The 15444-nt window shown below is 49.0% G+C and overlaps 1 protein-coding gene across 2 annotated transcripts in view; it reads right to left on the bottom strand.

Annotated features, from left to right (window-relative positions):
- Positions 1-1274: 1274 nt before the first annotated feature.
- The window catches only part of RNPEP (arginyl aminopeptidase), a 29343-nt gene continuing 15173 nt past the window's right edge, over positions 1275-15444 (bottom strand). For both annotated transcript variants that reach the window (XM_060178537.1, XM_016187683.2), the window contains exons 6-11: positions 7779-7892; positions 6607-6719; positions 6336-6444; positions 3222-3446; positions 2374-2516; positions 1275-1823 (exon numbers count right to left, since the gene is read on the bottom strand). In XM_060178537.1, coding sequence (XP_060034520.1) covers positions 1665-1823; positions 2374-2516; positions 3222-3446; positions 6336-6444; positions 6607-6719; positions 7779-7892 — 863 coding nt within the window. In that variant the 3' untranslated portion in view covers positions 1275-1664. The remainder of the gene's footprint in view (positions 1824-2373; positions 2517-3221; positions 3447-6335; positions 6445-6606; positions 6720-7778; positions 7893-15444) is intronic.

Below are 15444 nucleotides of genomic sequence, written 5' to 3'. Positions count from 1 at the left end.
CCCCAGCACCAAATGAGAAGCTCTGGTGCTGTGGTGTCTCTCCTGTCTCTAGCTGAGTGAAAAAGCACCCCGGAATGGTGAAATCGCTTATGTGTAAGGCTTTGAAAAAAACAAAAAATTAAGAGTCTACAGGAGGTCTTAACAGTCCTGGGTCCCCAACTCCCCGAGAGCCACTCACCAGGGAAGCCCCAGGTGCCAGCCTGGCCCTTCCACTCTGCTGAGTGAGGAGAATCCTCCCGCAGCCGGGCAGAGGCGGCACACCCTCCCTGATGACCTCAAGCAACAACAGCCAAGGACAAGGCACAAAGGGAAGCAGGGGGGCCTGTGTGTAACAAAAGCAACTTCCACCTACCGGATTGTTGCTCTGCAGCCCTCCCCACACCCCACTCTAACTGCTCAGGTCTCCGGGTGAGTCCAGGAAATCAGAGCTGGTTGCCAGGTCTGGAGCAGACTCCTCATGACGTGGCCGTCAAGGTAGCCGTCCAGGATCAAAGGCAGGGGCAGTCTGGCGAAGCCCTGGGGTGATGAGAAGGCAGAGAAAAAAGCACTGGCCTGCACCTCCTTTCCTGAGTGATGAGTAGGATGAGCACAGCGAAATCAGCTGCCTCTGTGGACAACTGGCTGCTATATATCTGTGCTGCAGCTACGCTTATTCATTTATTTTCAATAATTTTTATTTATTTTATTGAGAGATACAGAGATGAAAGAACTGATCAACTTTGGCTTATGACAATGCTGGAAACTGAACCAGGGACCTCGGAGCCTCAGGCCTGAGTCGTTAGCATGACCAGTAAGATGTCCTTCCAGCCCCTCTCTTTGTCTTTTTACCCTATTATCTTATGTCTTAGTTGTTTGTTTATTTATTTATTTTTTACCAGAGCACTGCTCAGCTCTGGCTCATGGTTGTGCTGGGGGGTGAACCTGGGACCTCAGAGCCTCAGGCATGAACGTCTTTTGCATCACCACAAGCTGTCTCTCCGGTCCTATATTTTCTTTGTTTAATAATAGTATTATTGCTTTTCCTTTGAAAGAGACCAGAGCACCCACTCCAGCATATGGGGTGTCGGGGAGTGAACCCAGGGCCTCATGAACGCAAGGTCTGTGCTCCTCCTCCCCAGCCGCTGTCCTCTGCCTTTCATACCCTGTGTGGGGCCAGGCCCTTGAGTCAGGGAGTTCTTGCAGGACTGGGAAATACAGCCAACCTCTGGAGGCCCCCAGGTGACCTCAGGAAACACAAGGAACAAGGAGGGGGGTGAATTGCACTCCAAATTAAATCTTTTTTCACTTAAAAATATTTATTAAAGTAAGGATTAAACCTGGGGGAAAGAAAAAGAATTAACAGGAGGCAGCCCTTTGCATAGTGATCAAGAATCATGGAAAGAGAATCTCTTCGTTGCTCCTCCCCAGACTTCAGTGGGGAGGAGGGAGAAAAGGTCGGCCCCTCGGCAGCTATTGAGAGTCCAGGGCCCAGGAACCTGAGCTGGGGAGGCCCCTGGCCTCAGGACCCAGCCATCCAGAAAAAGTCTAACCACAGATGGGCCCCTAGAGTCAGATCAGTCAGGATCCAACCAGATTCTCTTCAGGGATACAAGCTTTAGAAAGTGTATTGGAAAACTGGCCTTCAGGAATCACAATTCTCAGGCTGTGGTGGCCACACCCGAACTCTAGCTGCCCTTGGGTTTCAGGATCTGCTGGACGTAGTGAACCACGTTGCTGTGGAGCTGGGAGGCTGTGGCCTCGAAGGTTTCCTTGGCGAGGGCCCGGGCCACCTCGCTGCCGCCCATCATGGCGTGGTACAGCGGGAGGGTATACTTCTGCTTCCCCTGCAAGAGACACGGGTGTGGGTCTGGCCACCCCTTGGACCCTGAGGATCTAACAGCCCCATGGTCAGTTCCCAGAAGGGGTTTGAGCATCAAGACCTGATGCTCCAACTCTGGCGTCTTCCCGGGGTCAACAACCCAAGGAGAAGGAGCTGCAAACACCCACAAACAGGCACACAGCGCCCTCCGCCATCAGACCAGGCAGGTGACCGTTGCCAACAGGCCAGCTCTCACGGGGGACTGGGATGCAGTGAACAGGAACCTATGATCTCAGCCATCACGGGCCTGGTGTTTTGGCCTCTCTCCTGCTGAGTTGTCCCAAAGACCAGCCCGCATTTCACGTCACCCATTACCCTTCTTCCCAGTTACCGTCAGCTCTGGCCAGCCCTTTTCCCCCAAGGCCTCACACGCTGATCTGCACAAAGTTCTCTGGCCCACACACCTCACCTGGCCTCCCCCCTGCCCCCAGGCAATGCCTTCTCAGCCACTCAGGCTCCTCCTCTCCCCTCCGCTCTGCCCACAAGCCCCAGGGCACCAGGCAGTGGGGGCCCACCTGGCTCTGCAGGAACTCCTTCACTTTCCAGAAGTCCCCCTGGTGGTCGTTCTTAAGGACAATCTGGCCCCACCGCAGCCGCAGCTCTGCATTGCGAGCATTTGAGATGGTGGGGTACATCTCGCCCAGTTTCTGTACATTCCCTGGAAAAAAAAATTTGGGCCCTCGGAGCCTGGGAGGACAGAGCCTGGGAGGACCGAGTCTGCCGCCACTGAAACCACACTCTTTGTTTTGTTTCAGAGTCAGTGTGTGTGTGTGTGTGGGGGGGGGGGGGGGTGGCTTTCCCACTCCCAGCCAACTTTCTCACCCAGAGGGAGAGACACTACAGCAGTAGGCCTCCCCCTAGTTCTGTGACACCCCCACAAGCCTGGCCCACACACAGCAAAGCATGTGCCCTACCTGGCGAGCAATCTCTCCACCCTCATCCTGCTCATGTGTAGCTCCTAATGGGCTTCTCCCAGGCCCAAACTGACCCTAATTCCTAAGACTCGCCCTCCAAACGCCACTTAGTAATATTAGTGTCAGCATGAATCCTAGTTCCCGTCCAGCACAAGTGGTTCAGAGAGAGCTTTAGCCAGTGAAGACACGTCAGCACCAGCCCTGGCAGCCATGCTGCCACCTGTGAGAGCCTCAAGTCCGTTCTCCGTGGCCTGGGATTGGAGTCACAGAGCGGTTACAAAGATGAGATGACTTCATGGGAGCGAGGAGTCTAGGAGAAGCACCAAGCCACGGCAGCCCAGCTCTGTAACTGGGCACTTGGGCCTATTGCCCCCACTCCCTGCAAAGTGCTCAGCTCTCACCCACCCCCCTCCTCCCTGGCAGCAGCTCGGGCAGGCACTTGTCCGAACCGGCAGGGAGAGGGGACTTCTGCAGGATCTTATCCAGGAAGTAGACCAGCTGGTAGGTCTTCCAGGCAGAGATGGCCACGGCGCCAATGGCCTTCATGTCCAGCTCCTCGGCCACCCACAGCTGGGCCAGCTCCTCGGCTGGCTTCATGAGAGAATCCCCCGGGGAGAGGTCAGGGAGGTAGGGGGGCCAGCCAGGGGTATTCAGCCAGCGGTCAAACTCAAGGCCTGTCGGGTAGGAGGAAGAAAGACGCTGTCAGAATTCTCTAGCAGCCTCATGGTCAGCTTGCCCAGGCACCTCCCAGAGGCCTCCGGCACCTCCCACTGCCTCCATCCACACCCCACACTGTCTGCCATCTCTCTCTCTACGAACCCCTGCTGCAGCGGCATCCCATGGAGGGCAGCTGGGGAGTGTCCTCATTATAAGTAACTATCCCGGGAATCGGGCGGTAGTGCAGCGGGTTAAGCGCACATGGCGTGAAGCGCAAGGACCTGTGTGAAGGATCCCCCGGCTCCCCACCTGCAGGGGAGTCGCTTCACAGGCGGTGAAGCAGGTCTGCAGGTGTCTATCTTTCTCTGCCCCTCTCTGTCTTCCCCTCCTCTCTCCATTTCTCTCTGTCCTATCCAACAACGACGATATCAACAACAACAACTACAACAACAATAAAAAGCAACAAGGGCAACAAAAGGGAAAATAATAAATATTTAAATAATGAAATAAATACATAACTATTATTTAAAGAAAAAAAAACAAATTCACTATCCCTTCTGCTGTGAAGGTGCATTTGCTCCAAGTTAGTACTGCAGAGGCAAGTGCAGACACTTCGCTTTTCTTTCTTTTTTAATTTTCTAAATCTGTATTTATTTATTTATTATTGGATTGAGACAGAGAGAAATTGAGAAGTGGAGAGAGAGAGGGAAAGAGAGAGAGACACCTGCAGCCCTGCTTCACCATTTGTGACGTTTTCCCCCTGCAGGTGGGGATCAGGGGCTTGAACCCAGGTCCCTGAACACTGTAATGTTTGCACTTAACCAGGTGCACCACTGCCTGGCCCCCTTTCTTTCTTTCTTTCTTTCTTTCTTTCTTAACATAGAGACAAAGATGCAGAGACCTGGCCCTCTTTCTTTCTTTCTTCTTTCTTCCTAACATAGAGACAGAGATGCAGAGAGACCACAGCTCAAACCTTGTGCGCATGGCAAAGCAGTACACTATTCCAAGCCAGCTATCTCTCAGGCCCACAGAAACACTTTTCTAACTCCAAGTTCACGTTCACCTCCTGGGACTCTGGGTTTGTCTCCCAGCTCAGCTCAGCCAGGGGCCAGGGCACCCCAGTGTCATCTGTACAGTAAACAGGCTGTTGTGAGGATTAAGTAGACAAATCCTCACTGAGAACATACGCTTAATAAGCACCCAATAATCACTAACCCTGATTCACTGAGTGTCCCACGGCCTTGAGAGGTGGGCCTCCAAACAGGGGCCAGGGCCCAGCCAGTCCCAGCAGCTGACCTCAGGAGGCCAGCACAGGAGCTCACAGCATGGAGTGCAGAAGGGGGGGCGGTGTTCAGCCCACCTGGATGGTCTCCACATTGCCTCGGGAAGCAGTGGCTCCCAGCAAGGACCCAGGGCCACCATGGAACTGTCCTTTGCCCAGGAGGTGAGATGGGCAGCTGTCACTGCTCTGGCCTGTGTGTCATCTCGGTCAGTGGAGGCCCTCTGGCCAGCTTGTGTGTGTGTGACTGTGTGTGTCCAGGCGCACAGACAGGAGTGGAGGATGAGGGAGCAAGGTGGGAGAGAAGGCTGCTGCTGAGAAGATTCCAGAAAAGCCATCCTCAGGGGGCAAAGTCTGGGGTCCTGAGATTGCTCCCCCAAAGTGTGGCTTTCCCACTCTTTCTTTTTTATATAAAACTTTATTGGCATAAGGACCCCAGTTCAAGTCCCCGACTCCCCAGCTGCAGGGGAGTCGCTTCACAGGCGGTGAAGCAGGTCTGCAGGTGTCTGTCTTTCTCTCCCCCGTCTTCCCCTCCTCTCTCCATTTCTCTCTGTCCTATCCAACAACGAACGACATCAACAACAACAATAACTACAATAAGGCTACAACAACAAAGGCAACAAAAGGGGGGAAAAATGGCCTCCAGGAGCAGTGGACTCACGGTGCAGGCACTGAGCCCCAGCGATGACCCTGGAGGCAAATATATATACATTATTGGATAGATACAGCTTTCCCCCTGCAGGTGGGACCAGGGGCTTGAACTAGGTCCTTGTGTACTGTAGTGTGTGTGCTTCAGCAGGCATGCCAGCTCCTGGCCCCCTCCCATTCTTTTTTTTTTTTTTTATTGCCACCAGCATTCTCACTAGAGCTCAGTGTCTGCACCACAAATCCACCACTCCTAGCAGCCATTATTTCTCTTTTTCTTTTCTTTCTTTCTTCCTTTCTTTTCTTTTTTCTTTTTGTATTGAATAGGACAGAGAAATTGAGAGGGGGGGAGATATAGAGGGAGGGAAAGAAAAGGCACCTGCAGCCCTACTTCACCACTCGTGAAACATCCCCTCTGTAGGTGGGGAGCAGGGGCTCAAACCCAGTGTGTGGTCATATGTGCGCTTAACACGGTGCACCAATGCCTGCCACCACCACCACCACCACCCTTTTTAAAAAAATATTTTATTTGTTTTATTTTTGAGAGAGATGCAGAGGAAGAGAGACCGAAAAAAACACCAGAGCACTGCTCAGTTCTGGCTTATGGTGGTGTGGGGGATTGAACCTGGGATTTTTGGGCCTCAGGCATGAGAGTCTGTTTGCATAACCATTATGCTATCTCCCCTGCTCCACCCCACCCCCTTTTTAACCGCTTGAACTCAGTGGCTGCACGATGAATCCACCACTCCCAATGGCCATTTCTCTCTCTCTTTCATTTATTTATTTTACATGAAAGCAAGAAATTGAGAGGGGATGGAGAAAGACTCCCCTCCCCCTCCAGCAGATGGGGACCAGGGGCTTGAACCCAGATCCTTGCACATGATAACTCGTGCACTCAACCAGCTGTGCCACCACCCAGCCCTAAAGTGCAGCTTTTGATCCACTGTCTTCCTCCTAGTGTGGGGCCAGTCCCCATGCTCACCTGGGGTAGAATCTACTTTCCTTTTCTTCAGCTCAGGGAAATACTCCAAGTAGAACTCCAGAAAGTCATCAGCTAAGATACTTTTGAATTTAAATTCATCAACATAGGCCTGTGAGGAGGGAGGGGCTTCTCAGTTACTCTGCATCCTGTGGGGAAGGGGTGGCCTCTGTGCCCAGCCCTATATCCGGCTGCCTCAGCCCCTGTCCTCACTGTCCTGCACCCCCCTTCCTCCGCCCTCTGCCATCTCCTCCAGTTTCCCACTTGACTGTACCTTGAGGAATTTGTCGAACTGATCCTGGTCCCCCACCAGGTGGGCCAGGTAGGAAACAAAGCAGAAGCCCTTCTCGTAGGGAGTCTCATTGTAGGTGTCGTCTGGGTCGACCCCTGGCAGAGGAGAAAGCAGGTCGGTGAGACGAGAGCCATTGCGAACCTCCCTATGGTGTGGGGCTCAGACTCAGGTCCCTAAAAGTATCAGCTACAGGGGAGATGAGAGCTCAGCTCCCCTACCGACAGCCAGGCCAGGGGCTCCTCCACAACTTGCCTCTCCCAAAGTGAGCCCTAAAAAGAGGATGGAGACCAGCCTTCCCAGGGAGCCACCTGGGTTCCCCCTGCTGAACTGTTTTGCTTAGGGGGCTGGGGGGGCCCATGGACTTCAGCCCCCTCACCTGCACACTCAACCACCCCGTCCCCCAGCAATGGCTGTGTCCACCAATGATCTCAGCTGAAATATTCTAACCACTAGTCTGTAAGAAGTCAGTCACAATCCACCGCAGCAAGGAACATGAGCTCCAAACTGCACAGAAAAGCTTCTCAGGTTAGTCACACATGGGCTGGGAGACGGCTCGCCCAGTAGAGCGTGTGCCCTTCCATGACTGAGGCCCTGGGTTCGACCCCCAGCACCACGCAGAAGCACAGGGGGAAGCTCCACAGAGGGTGGAACAGTCTCTTCTCTCTCTCTCTCTCTCTCTCTCTCCTTCCCTCCCACCTCCCTCTGAAAAAGCATACCCAGGAGCAGTGGAGCTGTGCATGCGTGTGGCCCTGGAGCCACCGAGATATAAAGAGATGAGTCACAGGTGGAAGGAAAGAAAAATGTGAGCAAACAAAAACAGATGACCTTGTCCAAGTCACTGAGCCTGTCACGTCCCCTGCACAGTGGAGCCAACACTGGCTCCACTAACCCCACAGGTCGGACCAGAAACAGACAGAAGAGGAATGGCAAGGGGCCCTGTAAAGGCTCACAGCCCTGCACTGAGGCCGGAGGGGGGGGGGGGGCATGCAAAGCCATTAACGTTGGACAGAAGCAGACAGGCCTCCCAGTGGGCACCCGCAAAGCGCCCCTCCTGGCAGGAGTGAACCCGCACAGGCCAGCCTGGATGAAAAGACCCGGGTCTCCAAGTTGGGGGACGGAAGGAGGGAAGGGGGGGGCCGAGGCGCCTCCCGGACCTGGTTCGATCTTCACCCGGAGTTTGTTGAGCGGGTGCTCCTCGCCGGTGATGTCCATGTGCTGCCGCAGCAGAGCTCGCCCGGTCGCTGCCTCCAGGCAGGTGTAGGCGGCGCCTGGGGTGAAGAGAGACCCCAGAGCTTGTGAGAGGCGCCCACATCCCAGCAGCCTCCCATCAGGCAGATGGGACGGTGCTGCCCTCTGGTGGTCACAGGAGCAACATGCCGCCTCCTCTGATGGTTCCAGCTCCCTATCAGTCTTCTCCCCGCCCCCCCCAGAGATAGTAATTGATCTCTGAGGAAATTAGAACATGGGGGGGGGGGGGCGGGCAGGTGGTGGTGCACCTAGTTGAGTGCACTTGTTAGCATGTGCAAGGACCTGGATTGAAGCCCCTGGTCGTGAAGCTTCACGAGTGGTAAAGCAGTGCTGTATCTCGGATTCCTCTTCTCTCAACTTCTCTGTCCTATCAAATTAAACAAATACTTGTTTCAAAAAGAAAGGAACTGGGGAGTCGGCGGTAGCGCAGCGGATTATGCGCAGGTGGCGCAAAGCACAAGGGCCAGGGTAAGGATACCGGGTTCTAGCCCCTGGCTCCCCATCTGCAGGGGAGTCGCTTCATAGGCGGTGAAGCAGGTCTGCATGTGTCTTTCTCTATCCCTCTCTGTCTCCCCCTCCTCTCTCCATTTCTCTCTGTCCTATCTAACTACAACAATAAAACAACAAGGGCTCTACCTGCAGGGGGGTCGCTTCGCAGGCGGTGAAGCAGGTCTGCAGGTGTCTATCTTTCTCTCCTCTCTGTCCTCCCCATCTCTCTCCATTTCTCTCTGTCCTATCCAACAACAACGACATCAATAACAACAACAATAATAACTACAACAATAAAACAACAAGGGCAACAAATGGGAATAAACATTTTTAAAGAAAAGGGCAACAAAGGGAAATAAATATTTTTTAAAAACTTAAAAAGAAAAAAAAATAAAGGAACTAGAACATGTTCATCTATTCCTGCTACTGGAAATGTACTAGGGTCTGGGCATGGGTAAATAGTATAATGATTCTGAAAAGAGACACTCATGCCTGAGGCTCTGAAGTCCCTGGTTCAATCCCCCCACACCACCATAAGCCAAAGCTGAGCAGTAATCTGGGCTTTTTTTTTGTTTTTTTTTGTTGTTTTTTTTTAAAGGAAATATACCAGGGTCTCCAAGTTCTGGCTCTAAAAATGACTGGGGGGGTGGAGGAGGGAAAGAGTCATGGTTTTTATTACTTTTTTTTATTATTGTTGTTTATTTGCTATTTATTTTTGTTTGTTTTTTCCTTTATTGGGGATTAATGTTTTACATTCAACAGTAAATACAATAGTTTGTACATGCATAACATTTCTCAGTTTTCCACATAACAATACAACCCCATGAGGTCCTCTGTCATCCTTTTCCAGAACCTGTATTCTCCCCTCCCACCCACCCCAGAGTCTTTTACTTTGGTGCAGTACACCAACTCTAGTCCAGGTTATTTATTTATTTATTTATTTATTTATTTATTTATTTATTTTAACCAAAGCACTGCTAGACTCTGGCTTCTGGTGGTGCTTGGATTTGAACCTGAGGCACCCTATGCTAACATGATGTCAGATGAGGACCTTGTGGGGCTTGAACTGTTATGTGGAAAACTGAGAAATGCAACACATGTACAGACTATTATGCTTTACTGTTGACTGTAAACCATTAATTCTCCAATAAAGAAATTAAAAAAAATATGCTATCTCCATATATTTTACTACTATTTATTTATTGTTACCAGAGTTCTTGCTGGGGTGCAGTGCTTACACAACAAATCCATCATTTCTGGTGATCATTTTTTAAAAATTTCTTTTCTTGTGGTCGGGGAGGTGGCGCAGTGATAAAGCTTTAGACTCTCAAGCATGAGGTCCTGAGTTTGATGCAGCACATCAAACATGTGTGATGTCTGGTTCTTTCTCTCTCCTCCTGTCTTTCTGATAAATAAATAAATAAAATCTTTAAAAATATATTTCCTTTTTTTCCCCTTATTTTTTCTTTTGGATAGAAACAGAAATTAAGAGGAGGGCAAGGAGGAGATGGCATAACGGCCATGCAAAGACTTTCATGCCTGAGGCTCAGTCCCAGGTTCAGCGACATCCGTAACAACAATAAGAGCGACAACAACAATAAGCAACAAGGGCAACAAAAAGGAGAATAAATAAATAAATAAATGAAAATTTCAGCTCCACTGCATCCAGGGAGGTTTCAGGTTCAATACTCTGCACTGCATATGGTGGAGTGAATGGTCTGGCCTGTCTCAATCTCTCTCTCTCTCTCTTTCATATTTTATTTATTATTTTCCCCTTTTTTTGTTGCCTTTGTTGTTTTTATCATTGTTGTGGTTATTATTACTGTTGTTATTGATGTCGTTGTTGCCAGATAGGACAGAGATAAATGGAGAGAGTAAGGGAAGACAGAGAGGGGAAGAGAAAGACAGACACCTGCAGACCTGCTTCACCGCCTGTGAAGTGCATCCCTGCAGGTGGGGAGCCTGGGACTCAAACCAGGATCCTTACACCAGTCCTTGCACTTTGCGCCATATGCATTTAACCCACTGCACTACCGCCTGACTCCCTCAATCTCTTTTTTTTTTTAATTATCTTTATTTATTAGATAGAGACAGAAATCGAGGGGGAAGGGGGTGATAGAGAGGGACAGAGACAGACAGACACCTGCAGCCCTGCTTCAGCACTTACGAAGCTTTCCCCCTGCAGGTGGGGACCAGGGGCTTGAACCTGGGTCCTTGTGCACTGTGATGTGACCGCTTAGCCAGGTGCGCCACCACCCAGCCCCCTCAATCTCTTTCTTAATAAATATATATATTTTTTGCCTCCAGGGTTATTGCTGGGGCTCAGTGCCTGCACCATGAATCCACTGCTCCTGGAGGCCATTTTCCCCCCTTTTTGTTGCCCTTGTTGTTGTAGCCTTGTTGTGGTTATTTTTTTATTTTATTTGTTTATTTATTTATTTTTATTATATTTATTTATTTTCCCTTTTGTTGCCCCTTGTTTTTATTGTTGCTATTGCTATTGATGTTGTTGTTGTTGTTGGATAGGACAGAGAGAAATGGAGAAAGGAGGGGAAGACAGAGAGGGGGAGAGAAAGATAGACACCTGCAGACCTGCTTCATGGCTTGTGAAGTGACTTCCCTGCAGGTGGGGAGCCGGGGGCTCGAACTGAAATCTTTCCGCCTATCCCTGCGCTTTGCGCCACCTGTGCTTAACCTGCTGCGCTACCACCCGACTCTCAAAATAAATATGTTTTTTTAAATGTTCACATTTAGGATTTTTCCCCCCACTGGGGATATAGCTGGAGCTTGGTGCAAGCACAGTAAATCCACTGCTCCTGGCAACCATTTTCCCTTTTTTTCAACCCCCCTGGAGGTGGGGAGCAGGAGTTCGAACCCAGGTTCTTGCAAACATGGTAATATGTATGCTTAACAGAAATTGTGTTTCTAATAACTTACTATATTGAAATCATGTAAGTTGGTGGGGAGACAGCACAGTGGTTATGCAAAGAGACACTCATGCCTGGGGCTCCAAAGTCTCAGGTTAAATCCCCCACACCACCATCAAGCAGAGCTGAGATGTGCTCTGGTAAAAGAAAAAAATCATGGGCCTGGCAGTGGCACACCTGGTTAAGTGCACACACTACTGTGTGCAAGGACCTGGGTTCAAGCCCCTTGTCCCCATCTACAGGGGGAAAGCTTCATGAGTGGTGAAGCAGGGCTGCAGGTGTCTCTCTGTCTCTCTCCATCTCTATCTCACCTTCTCAATTTCTCTGTCTCTAACAAAAATAAAGGTTTTTTTAAAAGAAAAAAAGAAAAAATAATCTGCAATATAAATCAATACATAGTAGTGAAAATACTTGTTAAAGTGTTTTACTGGAGGGTTGAGGAGAAAGCATAATAGTTATGTAGAAAGATTTTCAGGGACATGGGGAGATAGCATAATGTTTATGCAAAGAGACTCATGCCTGAGGCTCTTAAGTCCCAGGTTCAATCCCCAGCACCACCATAAACCAGAGCTGAGCAATATTCTGGTAAATAACAATTACAGTAATAATAATAAAAATAGGGAGTTGGGTGGTAGCACAGGTGGTGCAAAGCGCAAGGACCCGAGTAAGGATCCTGGTGCGAGGCCCCCACTCCCCACCTGCAGGAAAGTCCCTTCACAGGTGGTGAAGCAGGTCTGCAAGTGTCTGTCTTTCTCTCTCCCTCTCTCCATTTCTCTCTGTCCTATCCAAACAACGATGACATCAATAACACAATAATAACTACAACAATAAAACAAGGGCAACAAAAGGGAATAAATATTTTTTAAAAGAATGTAAAAAAAAGTTTTTTTAAAACAAAATAATAATAATAGTAAGTTTTTTTAAAACAAAATAATAGTAGGGGGTCGGGCGGTGGCGCAGTGGGTTAAGCGCATGTGGCGCAAAACACATGTGGCGCAAAGCGCAGGGATGGCGTAAGGATCCCGGTTCGAGCCCCCGGCTCCCCACCTGCAGGGGAGTCGCTTCACAGGTGGTGAAGCAGGTCTGCAGGTGTCTCTCTTTCTCTACCCTTCTCTGTCTTCCCCTCCTCTCTCCATTTCTCTCTGTCCTATCCAACAACGAATTGCGTCAACAAGGGCAATAATAATAACCACAACGAAGCTACAACAAGGGCAACAAAAGGGGGGAAAAAATGGCCTCCAGGAGCGGTGGATTCATGGTGCAGGCACCGAGCCCAGCAATAACCCTGGAGGAGGAAAAAAATAATACTAATAATAATAATAGTAAGTCGATTTTAAACAACCTCTCTAACAACTAGAGGCTTAAGAAACTATGGAGGAGGTCGGGCAGTAGCGCAGCGGGTTAAGTGCACATGGCACAAAGCACAAGGACCAGAGTAAGGATCCAGGTTCGAGCCCCCAGCTCCCCACCTGCAGGGGAGTTGCTTCACAATCGGTGAAGCAGGTCTGCGGGTGTCTATCTTTCTCTCCTCCTCTGTCTTCCCCTTCTCTCTCCATTTATCTCTGTCCTATCCAACAACAACATCAATAACAACACTAATAACTACAACAATAAAACAATAAGGGCAACAAAAGGGAAAATAAATAAATATATATATTTTTTAAGTTTTTTAAAAAATTATTTACTGGATAGAGACAGTCAGAAATCAAGAGGGAAAGGAGGAATAGAGAGGGTAAGAGATAGACACACCTGCAGCATTGCTTCACCACTTGTGAAGCTTTTCCCCTGCAGGTGGGGACCGGGAGCTCAAACCTGGGTCCTTAGCACTATAACATGTGCACTCAACCAGGTGCGCCACCACCCGGCCCCAATAAATATTTTTTTAAAACCCAAAAAAACTATGGAGTGGGATTCGGAGATTGCATAATGATTGTGCAAACAGATTCTTATGCCTTACACTCCAAGGTACCAGGTTCAATCCCCCACACCACCATGAGCCAGAGCTGAGCAGTGCTCTGGTCTCTCTATCTCTATCTCTCTTATATTAAAAATAAATAAAATAGGGAGTCGGGTGGTAGCGCAGCAGGTTAAGTGCACGTGGCATGAAGCACAAGGACCGGCACAAGGATTCCAGTTCAAGCCCCCGGCTCCCCACCTGCAGGGGAGTTGCTTCATAGGCGGTGAAGCAGGTCTGCGGGTGTCTGTCTTTCTCTCCCCCTCTCTGTCTTCCCCTCCTCTCTCCATTTCTCTCTGTCCTATCCAACAACGACGACATCATCAACAACAATAATAACCACAACAGTAAAACAAGGGCAACAAAAGGAAAAATAAATAATAATGATCTTTTATAAATAAATAAATAAATATTAGGGCCAGGCAGTGGCGCACCTGGTTAGACGCATACATAACGGTGCGTAAGGACCCGGGTTTGAGCCCCCGGTCCCCACCTGCAGGGGGAAAGCTTCATGAGTGGTGAAGCAGGGCTGCAGGTGTCTGTCTCTCTGTCTCTCTCTCTATCCCCCTCTCAATTTCTCAGTCTCTATCTAATAAATAAAGACTCATGCTTTAAAACTATGAATAAAAATAAATATTTTTAAAATAACATTTTTAAAAAAGGTGATTGGTTGTAAAATGCTGTGGCAGTCTGATGACCTCCATGCACAGGAGACAGAAAGGGTATGCGATCAGTAGGTTTAAGCAGTGCAGTTATAATTATGAGTGTGCTTTTTCATATATGCCATATTTTCAAATCTTAAGCTGTTTTTAAGCTTAGTTATTTATTAATGAAGGGGTGGTAGGGGCAGTAGAGAAAGAACCAGACCATCACTCTGGCACATATGATGCCAGGAATTGAACTCAAGACCTCATGCTTGAGAGTCCAACGCTCTCTCTTCTGCATCACCCCCTGGGCTCCTGAAATCTGCTTTAGATTTGGAAATGTAATAAAGAACAAAAGGTACATTTCTAAAGTACCTGATAGTGGGTGATTAGTTGAGGGCGTCTCTTTTTTTATTTTATTTTTTTGCCTCCAGGGTTATTGCTGGGACTCAGTGCCTGCACTACGAATCCACTGCTCCTAAAGGCTATTTTTTCCCTTTTGTTGCCCTTGTTATTTTTCACTGTTGTGCTTATTATTGTTGTTGTTGGATAGGACAGAAAGAAATCAAGAGAGATGGGAAAGCCAGAGAGGAGGAGAGAAAGATAGACACCTGCAGGTGGGGAGCTGGGGGCTCAAACTGGGATCCTTAAGATGGTCCTCGCGCTTTGCATTATGTGCGCTTAACCTGCTGCACTAACGATCCCCCCCCCCCCCGACATCTCTTTTAAAAAACGCCTGGTTTAGTTTGAGAGTCTGCTCGCCCCTGCTAAGTAGCTGCTATGCGTTTCCTATTCTTGGTGTCAACAGGAACACACACATAGAAAACAGAGATAATAATGTCTCTCCCATAAGGTGACCGGGAAACTCTTTCACAAGGTACTGAAGACTAAGCCAGTCAACGCATAGTCAATAGACAGTAACAGGGAGAGAAACAGTTAAGCTTGTAGGGCACCTGCCCTGCCATTTGTTCGAGACCCAGCCTTACATGTGAAGTGTTATAGTTACAGAGGACACTCTGGAGCTGTGGTGTCTCTCCCTCTATCTCTGTCTCTTTATATAAATGAAAAAAAAAAGCAGTTTTTCAGCAAAATCATTCGTGCAAGGGGAGTCGGGCGGTAGCACAGCAGGTTAAGCACACGTGGTGCAAAGTGCAAGCACCAGCGTAAGGATCCTGGTTCCAGCCCCCAGCTCCCCACCTGCAGGGGAGTCGCTTCACAAGCAGTGAAGCAGGTCTGCAGGTGTCTATCTTTCTCTCCCCCTCTCTGTCTTCCCCTCCTCTCTCCATTCTCTCAGTCCTATCCAGCAATGACGACATCAATAACAATAACTACAACAACAATAAAAAACAACAAGGGCAACAAAAGGGAAAATAAATAAATATTTAAAAATTATGTTTAAAAAAAATCACTCGTGTGCAAGGCTCTGGTTCCTCAAAAGAAAAAAAAAGGTAATAATTAGAATGATTTTATAATTCATTCGTAAAATTAAGTAGCCACCTGGGTGGACAGCTGTGGGGAGGTCTCACCTTAAACCACCATGGATTATACTGACTGTAGC

The sequence above is a fragment of the Erinaceus europaeus genome, chromosome 19 (assembly GCF_950295315.1).
Source record: "Erinaceus europaeus chromosome 19, mEriEur2.1, whole genome shotgun sequence".
NCBI lineage: Eukaryota > Metazoa > Chordata > Mammalia > Eulipotyphla > Erinaceidae > Erinaceus > Erinaceus europaeus.
Note: the sequence above shows the minus strand (reverse complement) of the source record. Positions and strands in the feature narration are given on the sequence as shown.